This window comes from Canis lupus, chromosome 20 (assembly GCF_003254725.2).
Source record: "Canis lupus dingo isolate Sandy chromosome 20, ASM325472v2, whole genome shotgun sequence".
Taxonomy (NCBI): domain Eukaryota; kingdom Metazoa; phylum Chordata; class Mammalia; order Carnivora; family Canidae; genus Canis; species Canis lupus.
Genome location: NC_064262.1, coordinates 35365738 through 35378069, shown reverse-complemented (window position 1 = coordinate 35378069; position 12332 = coordinate 35365738). Strand labels below are relative to the sequence as shown.

At 41.7% G+C, this 12332-nt stretch overlaps 1 protein-coding gene across 11 annotated transcripts in view; it reads left to right on the top strand.

Moving 5' to 3' along the window:
* CACNA2D3 (calcium voltage-gated channel auxiliary subunit alpha2delta 3) overlaps nt 1–12332 on the top strand; it is a 945794-nt gene that overhangs the window by 886409 nt on the left and 47053 nt on the right. For all 11 annotated transcript variants that reach the window (XR_007404330.1, XM_049098270.1, XM_049098267.1 and 8 more), the window contains 2 exons: nt 949–1004; nt 10742–10853. Coding sequence is in view for 10 of the 11 variants with exons in the window: in XM_049098270.1 (XP_048954227.1) it covers nt 949–1004; nt 10742–10853 (168 nt within the window). In the remaining variant the exon portion in view is untranslated. The remainder of the gene's footprint in view (nt 1–948; nt 1005–10741; nt 10854–12332) is intronic.

Genomic DNA, 12332 nt, shown 5'->3' with positions numbered 1-12332 from the left:
CATGACAGAAATACCATGTCCCATGAAAGAGTGGAAATCCATGGACGAACCTGAAAACCAGATTCCTTAAGCTGCACCAAACTCTCAAGTTCTTACTTTGCCCACTACAGCTGTACTTCCAGGGGTTTGAGGAAGATTTCTTACCCTTTGATAAACAGCCATCGTCTTCTTTATGCCTTAATGCAACCTATATTAATTTAACAACATTATAAATTGAAATTCATTTCTCTTATGTACATAAGAGGCAGAAAATAACAGCAACAGACAATAGTGAGGTTTTAATTGACAGTGAGCTGCTGGAGGTAGTAGCTGTGAGCCTAAAAAAGAAATGATGGAATTTTGATCTATCTCTATTCATTTGGAGGATGGTTTATATTACTTTCACATTTTTTGCCATCAATTGAGAAATTCTGATATATTTTTTTGAAGTTTCATTGTGGCATAATTTCATAAAGAGAAGCTTGTTCCATCTGTGCCACACATACACACACGCACACACACACACAAGGCTGAACAAGTTTGCATTGCAGAATAAATTTGGAAAGACTTCTTTATTACTATAGATCATACTCTAGGTAGAGAATATGCTGTTTGTATCTCTGCACCAAGACAGAGGAAGGCCTTTGGAAACTGGCTTTTTCCTAGAGACTCAGACTATAACTGGAAAACTATTTCTCCCTACAAGCAGGATATTTCTCAACAGAGTTCTTGAGTGTAGGGAAACCCAATTTCAGGGTGTGGCTGCCGGGCATTGGTGATAAAATAGCCTTTCACAAGGAAGATAAAGCCCAGTGAAAATTCAAGGGTAACACAACCAACCATACTGTACCTTCTGATCATGATGTTATTCTTTCAAATGAAGTGAGCAATGCTGAATAACAGAATGTTGCTGTTCTGTTCAAGGGGCCAATGACCAAATAACTCTGGGCTTTTGCATCACCTGTTTAGGTTCCTGGTGGAATTTAACCTCTGCAGTTGGTGGCACTCAGATATGACAGCTAAAGGTAAGCAGCAACCAGTCCCTGTTTCCCAGCTCAGAGTGGTAAACCCGGGGTTCACTGGCTACTTTTCACCAAGGATGGACAAACATACAACTACCCAGGAAAAAGTGATGGTTTTTAGCTCCATTAGCGAAAGACACCCTTTGTGCTGACTTTCCTGCCATCCAGTCTGACAAAAATTCCACAGGTTTCATTCAGCTCCTGTTGAATGTACACTTGGACCTGTTTCCTTAACTAAGACTTTGAGGTCGTACATTGCACAGGTGAATTCTTCAACAAGCTCGTGGGCAGTGCTTAATATCGAAGGGAGACACATTGCCTTGTTCAGGCTGAGTGAATGGATAACCACTCTGTTTTTTTGTTTGTTTGTTTAATGGTTTTTAATAATTATCCTCTTAAAATATAAATCTAATCATATTATGCTCCCTACTCAAAAGCCTTCAGTGTTTGAGCAGTAATTAGTAGAAACTCTTAGAGGTGTGAGTTGAGGAGTTAGATCAGCAGATTGCATTCCTGTCTCCAAGGTTTGCCTTTGGCAAGTTAGTTGATCTCTTTGAGACTCAGTTTCTCCATAGTAAGCAAAATGGGAGACATAATAAATAATATTTATCTCCTATCTTGTGTGTGTTTAGTGATAAATCATATATATGCTGAGCATGGTGACTGGAACATAATGAGCCCTCAAAAAGTGATAGCTGTAATTACCTTATGATACCGGTGCCGACACTGTTGACCACAATGATGACTAGTCGAGTCCCCATGCCCTACAAAGCCAGTGCTCTTTAATGAGCGCCGGCTCACAGCCATCTGCCCCACCTGCTCCGTCACGCACTCTTTCTCAGACATGCTCTGCTTCTTCTTTCCTGTGTGTGTTCATTCATGTTCATTTTCTTACCTGGGATGCCAGGAACTAGCAGAAGACTAGACTGCTACCATTTTTATTATTTTTTTTAATTATCTGTCTTTTTCAAAGAGGTAGATTAGTAATGTCTCAGCCTCCTCCAGGTGCTGGATGTACTTCAATCTGACATTTCCTCTCCCATCCCCTAAAATCCTAGTGGGAAAGGATTCCTTTAATTCTTCCAGGAAGAGTTAGCAGGATTTTCTTCATGCTTTCGTTGCAGTCAGCTCACACATTTATTTCCCCAGCTCTTCTACAACCATTATTTATTATTATTCATGAAAGACACAGAGAAAGAGAGGCTGAGACATAGGCAGAGGGAGAAGTAGAGTCCCTGTCGGGAGCCTGATGTGGAACTCAATCTCAGGATCCTGAGATCATGACCTGAGCCAAAGGCAGACACTCAACCACCAAGCTACCCAGGTGCCCTTGCACCATTATTGTCTCAATTTGTTTCCTTCACACTAAACTAGAGTTTCTTGGTGGCAGGAGGTATGCCTTACAACCAGTGTTATCCCTTAGTACCTAACTAATGCTCAGTGCTTAATAGGTGCTCAGTCTCGGGATCCCTGGGTGGTGCAGTGGTTTGGTGCCTGCCTTTGGCCCAGGGCGCGATCCTTGAGACCTGGGATCGAATCCCACGTCAGGCTCCCGGTGCATGGAGCCTTCTTCTCCCTCTGCCTGTGTCTCTGCCTCTCTCTCTCTCTCTGTGTGACTATCATAAATAAATTTTAAAAAAATTAAAAAAAAATAGGTGCTCAGTCTCCACGTACTGAATACCCTAACAAATCTTCCTTTTGCTGGGTATGACCATTATAGTGACTGTCATCATGGCTTTATAATTTACACATAGGCCTATGTTGCCTACATTCAGGAATTCCCTCATTTCTTATTAGAGTATGACACGGAGGAATGCCTACAGAGAGGTGTACGCGGGGATGCGGCTGCACAGGGTGGCCTCTGATTACAGTGAACCTAATCCAAGTATATTTGGGGTTGGCTCAATCCTGAAAAACTGACAGCCCAGTATTACAGCACCTTTGTGCTCTGTTTTCTCTCTCTCTCTCTCTCTCTCTCACACACACACACACACACACACACACACACTGTCCTGGCGACCCTTAGTGTGTGGGTTCCACACTTGCCCTTCATGTTGGGTCAATACCTGCTTTGAATGTCCATAACCCCATTTCTAGAAATCTGAACTAAGGAAGTAAACTGGGGTAGGAGCAAAGGATTCTATGACAGGATGATCATCACTAAGGAACTGATGATTGCAAATACTGGTAACTCTTTAAATGATGATTAATAGGGACATTTCAAAATAAATGACAGCCCATCCGCAGAGAGCCAGAGAAACTTTTTAATAAGATTCTGTTTCTGAAAACAGATCTTGTTCTTTTTTTAAAGATTTTATTTATTTATTCATGAGAGACACAGAGAGAGAGAGAGAGACAGAGACAGAGGCAGACACAGGCAGAGAGAGAAGCAGGCTGGCATGCAGGGAGCCCAATGTGGGACTCGATCCCAGGTCTCTAGGATCAGGCTCTGGGCTGAAGGCAGCACTAAACCACTGAGCCACCCGGGCTGCCCTGAAAACAAATCTTTTTAATAAGATCAAAACTGCTAATGAAACTAAGTGACATAGCAAGATAAACAATATACAAAACTGTATATATGCCAGCAAAACGTCCAATGATGGGGGAGAGGGGATACGGAATTAAATAGGGTCAGCAATCAGTATGGCCAGTGGGGAGTCAATAAGCAGAGAACAAAATATGAACTAGGAAAGGAAGAGTATTATGTCCCCCAAGAAAATTTTACCTATAACACAAACCTGCTTTTGTTGAAAATTGCACACGTGAGAGCTGAGAAGGAACCCACTAAATGGGTGCTTGCTATCTTCTTCTATTTACTTTTCTTATTCCACTAGCTTCTCCACAGTTTTACTATTAGGAATGAAAAAGGTTAGATGAGATTAAAAGGGAAGGATGGTGTGGGATGGGGGATGCCTGGGTGGCTCAGAGGTTGAATTGTCTGCCTTCGGCTCAGGGCATGATCCTGGGGTCTTGGGATCGAGTCCCACATCTGGCTCCCTGCAGGGAGCCTGCTTCTCCCTCTGCCTGTGTCTGCCTCTCTCCCTGGGTCTCTCATGAATAAATAAATAAAATCTTTAAAAAAAAAAGGAATCGTGGAAGAAGGAAGATCAATAGAGGCCAAGAGAATGCAATGCAAGTTGGGCATCGGGCTGCTCTGGCCTCAGCGCCAGTTCCTGCAGACAAGTCACCACAGCTTCAAATCAGGCTTTGAGCTCCGGGAGCCTGGAGCAGCCGTTTTGCCCAGATTAAGTGCTCTGCTCTGGAATCAAGCAGCCTGCATCTGCTGCTTGCTAGCTGCTTGCTTCTGGGTGAGTCTCTTGGTGTGTCTGGGCTCTGGTGTCCTGATTGGTCAGCAGAGATAACCAGGCACTTAAGGCAGGTGTGAGAAATGGGTTAGGCGGTGCCCTTGAAGGCCTGGGTGGACTTAGCACAGAGAGAGCACTCCCCACATGGTTGGTGGTACTTATGCTTTGGGCAGCGGGGGCTTTTGTGACTGAGACCATGGCTGGCTCCAGTGCGTTCAGTGCTGAGAGCAGCAGACTGGTCAGCATCAGGGTTTGCTTTTCGGCATCCATCTTCACTATCCTGTGCCTGCCCACCTCTGGGTGAGGAGCTTCCATGATGAGCATGAGGATGCCCCACCTCTTCATGCCAACCTACTTCTCCATTTGCCCCATTCTCACCCTGGCTTGCTCCTCTTCCCCATGACCTGCTGCCCCAGGCATCTGCCCACACTCTGGTTCTGGCCCTTCAGATTTGAAATTAGTTTAAAAATTTTTATTGTGTGCCAGTCACTGTGATCTTTGCTCAGACCAGTGTTTTTCAGCCTTGGGGGGGATTTTTTCTTCTAGGAGTCATTGCAATATTTGGAGACATTGAACAACTGGGGGGTCCAGATAGGGGGTGGGGGTGCTTGCTACTGACATCTAGTGGGTAGAAGCCAGGGATGCTGCTAAACTTCCTAGGACACACAACCCCTGACAACAAAGAATTATCCTACTCAAAATATCATATCGGTAGTGCCAATGTTGGGAAACCCTGGTGTAGACTGAAGAGTATAGGTTAGGGAATGAAGAATAAGGAAGAAGATTATGGTGGCCTTTGCACTCATGATGCTTACAGAAATGGATGAAGGTTCCCATTCTGAAATTTTACATCCCCTCTCCTCTGCTCCCCCTGTACCAGGACCAACAGAGGGCAGAGTTTCAGCTAAGAGGAATAATGAGATGCTTCAGCTCACCATTTTCTTTGAGAAAATTCTTTTGAAAAAATTCCTTAATAGATAATTCCAAGTCACGTCGCTCTGTTGCCACACTGCGAGACCTTCCCCTAGACTCTAGAAAGACCTCATCAAATGGTTATATCATCACCGTACAGTGTGCAAATATACAGTGTAGTGCTTTTCCATTTCCAGAGTGTTGGCGCTAGACTATCTTCAGATCCTATCATCATACCTGAGAGGTGGGGACTGCTGGAATTTGTCACTAAACCTTTCTGAGCTACCTAAGTCAGACAGCTATTAGATAATAGGCTCAGACATAAGCCAAGGGCTCAGCTAGATGGCAGTGAGCAAGGCAGCCCACCTTGTTTGAGCCCCTGTGCAGAGCTGGCTGCCTTATGTGGATTATCTCATTTGGGCCTATAGGCTTCTGCTGGGCAGGGCTGACTATTTGCAATCCATAGATGGAGAAATGAATCAAATGGGGGGTGAACAGACTCATCTTCGGGGCTGCTGTCCTCTGGGTATCTTTGTTAAAGGAAAATATAAATGCTAAGATCCAGTGCATCAGTAAAGTTTCAAGCATCACAGCAGTATTGACTTGCAAGGTTTCTTCATTCTAAATTTACCATTCCCTCACTAGATAAAGACCCTGTGCTGAGACATACATCTTTGTTTAGCTAAAAATGGAATCCATAATTACACTGTTTATCTGCTTCATTTCCTTAATGAAGGGGACTGTGCAAGCCCATTTCTGCTTGATTATCACAAAGGTATCATTTTGGCGAAGCTGCACAAAGAGAATGGAGCTTGCTGGCACCGAATATGAATGGGGGTGCATTCACAGAGACAAAAGAAGGGGAAAGCTTTTCAAATGGCAACTCTATTCATTCCCAGTTGTCTGCCCGTAATTACTGTGAACCCAAGTCAGTTATTCTCATCAGGGACATTTGTTGCTAAGGGAAAATTAAAGAAATTCAATTGTGTGGATGCTCCATTGGGTGCTTCATTGTGAGTGAGTGGTAGGTCATGGCTTCAGCTTGAGACAGCCGGCCTAACGGGGATGGGAAGTAGAGCAGTGTAATGGACAGAATGAGGCTCCAGGATGTGACTGGCGGAAGTGGATCTGGGCCCCCTAGCTCATGGCAATGTGACTTTGGCCAAGCAGTGTAACTTCTTTCTCTGGGCTAATTTCTTCATCTGTAAAACGGAAGACCAGTAGGCCTTCCCCATTGCATGGTGGTGAGGACTCTGTCCATACCAAGGGCCTAGCATCGTGTTTGGCATGTAGTAAGTGTTCAGTGAGTATTGGCTGTAAAGGTGGTGATGATGGTTTTGCTGGTTAAGTAAATGATGGTCATGAGAGTCACTTTCTCTGGGACACAAGGCAGGCCGTGTCTGCTTTCTGAACCCCAGTTTTCCGTAAAGTAAGGAATCGGCCTAGTTGAGATTTCTGACCTCTTGTGCTTACACCTTTGTAAGATAATGAGTTGTAAATGCCTAATGGCTAAAACAATGCTCATTAGATCACTGGCAGCCTTAGCTATTGGTTCACAATTGCATAGATAAGCAGTAATGATTGGCAAATATATGTGGTGTCCATAGCACTCCAGGCAAAGAAAAGTCTTCATAATAAACCATGTTATTTAGATTAAATGTGGCCATGGTTTTATATGATAATTCGCATGTTTCCCAAAAGCACAGCAAGCAACTTCCAGCCAATCTATAGTCGGGTTGCAAACAGACTCAACGGTTTATCGCCACATCAGTATGGGTCCCCTGCAATTGTCAAGGGAAGAAGAATTTCATCTCCAGGAAGGATCGGAGCCAAATGAGCCTCACCATTGAGAGCGCTGGACTCATTCCATTGTAACTGGGCCCAGACAATTACAATTAGAGATGGTGCAATTATCGGGCCTATTTAAATCATGTGTGCTGCCTATCTCAGCCCGCCCCAAAGACCTTTCTTCCTCTCTTTCATTGGCCAAACTTCACAGAGCAGTTAAATATATGTGTGCTGGAGCCAGACGGCACAAGTTCAAATTCTGGCTCTGCCACATATTCACTGGATGAATTTGGGCAATGTATTTGGTTCACTCTTCCATTCACTAATCTGCAAAACAAGGATAATCGTGGTTCCCACCTTATAGTTTATGTCTTTTTATTTTGTCATGTTTTACTGTTAAATAAATGAATACATGTAAAGTAGAACAACATCTGGCATGTAGTAATTTCTTAATAAAGTAGCTGTTACCATTATGAGGTTATTATGTGCCATCTGCCGGTGTGCGCCATATCCACTTATAATCTTTGTTGTTGGGTTATTAGGTTTTTGAAAATTAATCTTTTATTTTATTTTAACTGACTCGTTTTTTGAAATTTGAATAATTTAAATATTAAAAGGAAGTTTCCCAAATTGAAACTCACTATCACTTGCTATATACAAAGGAGTCAATTGTGAACACAAGAACCATGACAACAAAAAGTGTTACCAAATTGTAGCCAGATGCTCTGAGGTTTATGTGTGGCCTCCCCAGATAAAGAAGGAAGAAGAGCAAATGAAAGAAAAACGAAAATGAAAGGTGGGAAAAGTTCCCTAGCATCCAACAAAGACACCTTCCTGACAAAAATCAGAAGCATTGAAAAAGAACTTGGAAGTGAATGATGTTTCTACCAGGTGCCTCTCTCTCTTGTTGCTGTTTGGCCTGGGCCGCCTAAACTGACCTTGCCTTCCCCTTGAAGGCAGGCAATTTGTCATGAGGGCCTGAGATGCTTACATTCCCTTTGTCTATTTGATTGCCTAGAAAAACACCATTCAGGGGAATTATTCAGATTTTCTGCAAGCATGTGATGACACTTGCTATGAGTTCGCACCACAGGGCATGGGGGTCAGGCAGTGTCTGGGACCTGTGCCGTTGGGAGCGTGACACTCACCAGTGCTGGACCCGCAGTGGAGCTGGGAGTCAAGGAGGGTGTCAGTGGCCTTTTTTTTTTTTCTTTCCTTTTCTTTCTTTCTTTTTTTTTTTTTTTAAGATTTTATTTATTTGAGAGAGAGTATGAGTGAGAGAGCACAAGCAATGGGGACCACAGAAGGAGAGGGAGAAGCAGACTCCCTGCTGAGCAGAGAGCCAGATGTGGGGCTCTATCCCAGGAACCTGAAATCATGACCTGAGCTGAAGTTAGATGCTTAACCAACTGAACCACCCAGGCACTCCTGATTGGCCTTCTCTAACCCAAAAGCAATGCTTCCAAAAGGCCAACAGTTTCTAAGAATTCAGTGCAATAACGTGCAGTCATGTGGCTGCATTCAAGTAAATATGTTCACTTAAGCAGCCCTCACAGTGTGTCACCACTCTCCATGTTTTAATTCATCCTCAAACAACCATGTAAAGTTATTCCCTTTTATTCCCATTTTACAGAGGAGAACACTAAGTCATAAAGAGATTGTGTGCCTACCTTGTGCCTTTAGCTACTATGTAATTAGTCCAACTCCTGGCAGGTGGGTGGGAATGCTCTCCACCAGCTAGCATTTCATTAAGGCTGTGTGTGTGTGTGTGTGTGTGCACCTGCATATATGTGAAAGTGCCCACGTATGTCTCTTGGTTAAAAGCTGTACCTGCCTGGTCTATTCATTACTCAGAACAACTCAGTGAGTTAATATGGGCATCTTGCCTTAATGTCAGTGACCTGTTTCTGGAAATCACAAGTCATACATAAAAAAGCTGACTGGATCCACTTCCTTCTGTTTTAGATGAGAAAAATAACAACGCATTATGCTTTAACCCCAACCCCGAATTGCTCTCCTCAAAATAATTAAAGCTCAGTGAAAAGCCTATATATATATATTAAATATATATATATATAATATATATATATATTATTTTAAAAGCCCAATCACACTAGGATATACATGCTTGGAACACGGCTTCCTGATCACCCAACAAATATCTGGTGGCTACCAAATGCTCTTTTAGCACCCAGTAGTCCTGTATGGCTCACCTAGTGCCAGCAGCCTCCACATGGACATTCCACAAAACATGTACCCACGCTTCTGACATCCATTCAACTGTATTTGGAATACAATTTGAGACTTTGTTAAAACATCATTTTGATAAAATCCTATTGAGTTTTGGTATGGAAAATGTAAACTATATATTCTATATATTTGTAAATACATGTTTATATTTCCATATAAACATCAGCCAAAAATTGTACAAAGTTTGGGTATTAGAATCCTATGAGAGCATTCTACTGGTTATATATATATATATATATATATATATATATATATATATATATATTTTTTTTTTTTTTTTTTTTTTTTTAGCGGAGTAGGGAGGGGCAGAGGGAGAAAGAGAGAATCTTGAATAGGCTCCACAACCAATGTGAAGCTCCATGCGGGGCTTGATCTTACAACACTGAGTTCATGACCTCAGCCCAAATCAAGTCAGATGATTAACCAACTGAGCCACCCAGGCACCCCCTGTGGTAAAATGTTAATGAGTGACAAGTCCTGTGACAAGTACCCATACTATTGGCATCTTCATTTTACAGATGAGAATATTGAGGATTAGCTAGAAGCAATGGAGCACAGGATTTGTACCCCAAACTTCCCCGATTTCAGTCTTTCCTTTTAACTCCTGTATTAAAGTACCTACTACCATTATCATTCTAATGTTACAATGACTTTATTATAATGTATGTTAGCGTTGTTGTTTCTCTTGTTACTGATTACTGTTGTTACTATTTATTATTATCATTAACTGACATTTACTCAGCACTCATTATATTGCAGATACTCTACTTAGTACTCAACATATATTGTTTCATTTACTTCTCACATCACCCTCTGATAGAGGGACTGTATTAGCCCCAATTTACACAAAAAAATTTTTGAAATTTAAAGAGGCTCTGGAACTTGCCCACGGGACATAACTTGTTAACATTATTTTATCAACCACCAAGACTTCACAAAATGCCCACTAGGTACCCATCCATGTACCAGGGTTATCTAGTGCTGTATTACTGGACAAGGAACTTCATAATAGCAGGATTAGGTTCATGGCTGTGGTTCAAAGACATTACGTATTTTACTATTCCATATTTCAATTTTGTTTCTGTAATAAAACCACGCAATTGTATCATGACCTTAGTCTCACCCTAAATAATACGGTGTAACTCCTATTTTATACATTTATTCAGACACACATATGTGTTGTTGCTAAGTTCAAGTAAGTCTGAAGTCAGAGATCCGTTGACTGATGTCGTCCAGAAAGTATTCTTGTGATGCATAAATGATAGTGGATGAAGCCAACACAACGGCTTGAGGAATTATAGCTTATAGAGTTGCTTGGCAGATGAAATCACTTGACTAATTAGAAAATAATGCATTATGCTGTGCCTAGAAAAATCACAGCGCGGCAGGAGCGGAACTGGGTTCTGAGTTACTGTGGGCTGCCAGTCATAATAAAGCCTGTGCCTGTGTTCTTTATCTCCCCCCCCCCCCCCACTATCCCTACAGCCCAGAAATTGAAACAGACCCTGGAGCCTTGTGATACTGAATATCCAGCGTTTGTCTCTGAGCGTACCATCAAGGAAACCTCAGGGAACATTGCTTGTGAAGACTGCTCCAAGTAAGCCTCCCGCCTCCCTTCTGCTCAGTGTAGTACATGTGTCCGGGTGCTCACGATCACAATGAGAGATGGAAACATGGCTGCCCTCTTGTGTGAGGAAGTGTGTCCACCAGCTTGGAAGAAGCATCATTTGGCTTCGCTAGAGAGATCATTTAGAATTTGGGAAGCATCCGAAATGCTTGAGAACGCATCCTAGAATACATGAGGTTTTTAGTCGAGTTTATTGTTGATTGGAAAAAGTCCTAAGGTCCTAATTGGTGTTTTCCCAGTTGACAGTTGGCCATTTCAGCTAACTGTTGGGAAAAAAAAAAATCCTTCAGTGCCTTTCCTAGTGGCACCAAATCTTCGGGACTCGCTGGAATCTGGTGTCCTGGGGAATGAGTCTTGGTCACCTACTATGCATTTTCCTGATTACTAATGACATTGGGCCTTTTTAAATGGTTTTATTGGTCATTTGGGTTTCTTAGCTCTTCATTCTGTTGGCAGTTGCCTGTGGGGTGATGAGTCTACTCTTACTGATTTGGGTTGTGTATGTTTTGGGTATGATTTCTCTGAAGTTGTATGCTTTACATATGTGTCTTCCTCATCCTTCATCGGACTCCTCACCTTTTATGATGTCTTTACATGCATAGAAATTTTCCTTTGCTTTTATTTTAATGTAATCTAATATATTCTTCTGTGATTTGTGCATTTGTGCCTTAAGAAATTAGTCTCTGCCTCGTGTCATAATGATATTCTCATATAGTTTTATTCTGAACGCTCCAAAGTATTGACTTTCACATTTAGGACTTGAATCCCTTGAATGTATTTGTGTGTGTGCCATAAGGTAGGGTCTAATTTCATCTTTTTCAAAATAGTTGCCCTGTTAACCAGCACTGCTTATTGAATGGTCTTTTTTTTCCCCCAATTGATTTATCATGGCACCTGTGTCATATAGGATGTGTTCCCATCTGTATTCAGATCTGTTTCCAGGTTTTATGGTTTGTCAGGACTGATGTCAACCCCATATCTCTTAATTATTATAGCTTTGTAATATGACTTGATAATTAAGAGAAAAAATATCTTTTCCATACTCTCTAAGTTGTCTTGACTATTCTTATCTCTACTCTTTCATATTAATTTTGTAATCGGCTTATTAATTTCTATGAATTATGCTAGCGTTTTGATTAAAATTGCTCAAAGTTATAGATTAATTTGAAGATAATTGCTGTGTTGTATAATACTGGAAGTTCCCATTTATAAACTAAGTGTGTCCCTTTATTTACATGTCTTTTAATATAGTTTTATAATTTTGTGTTAGATTTATACCTTGAAAGCATATAGTTTTTCCTGCCACCAGAAATGGCATGCATTTATAACTACATCTTCTAATTGGTAATTGCTAGACTCTGAGAATATCACTGATTTCCATATGTTGACTATCTTGTATCCAGTTGCTAAATGGTCTTTTAGATTTAATAGTTTGTGTATGGTTTCTCT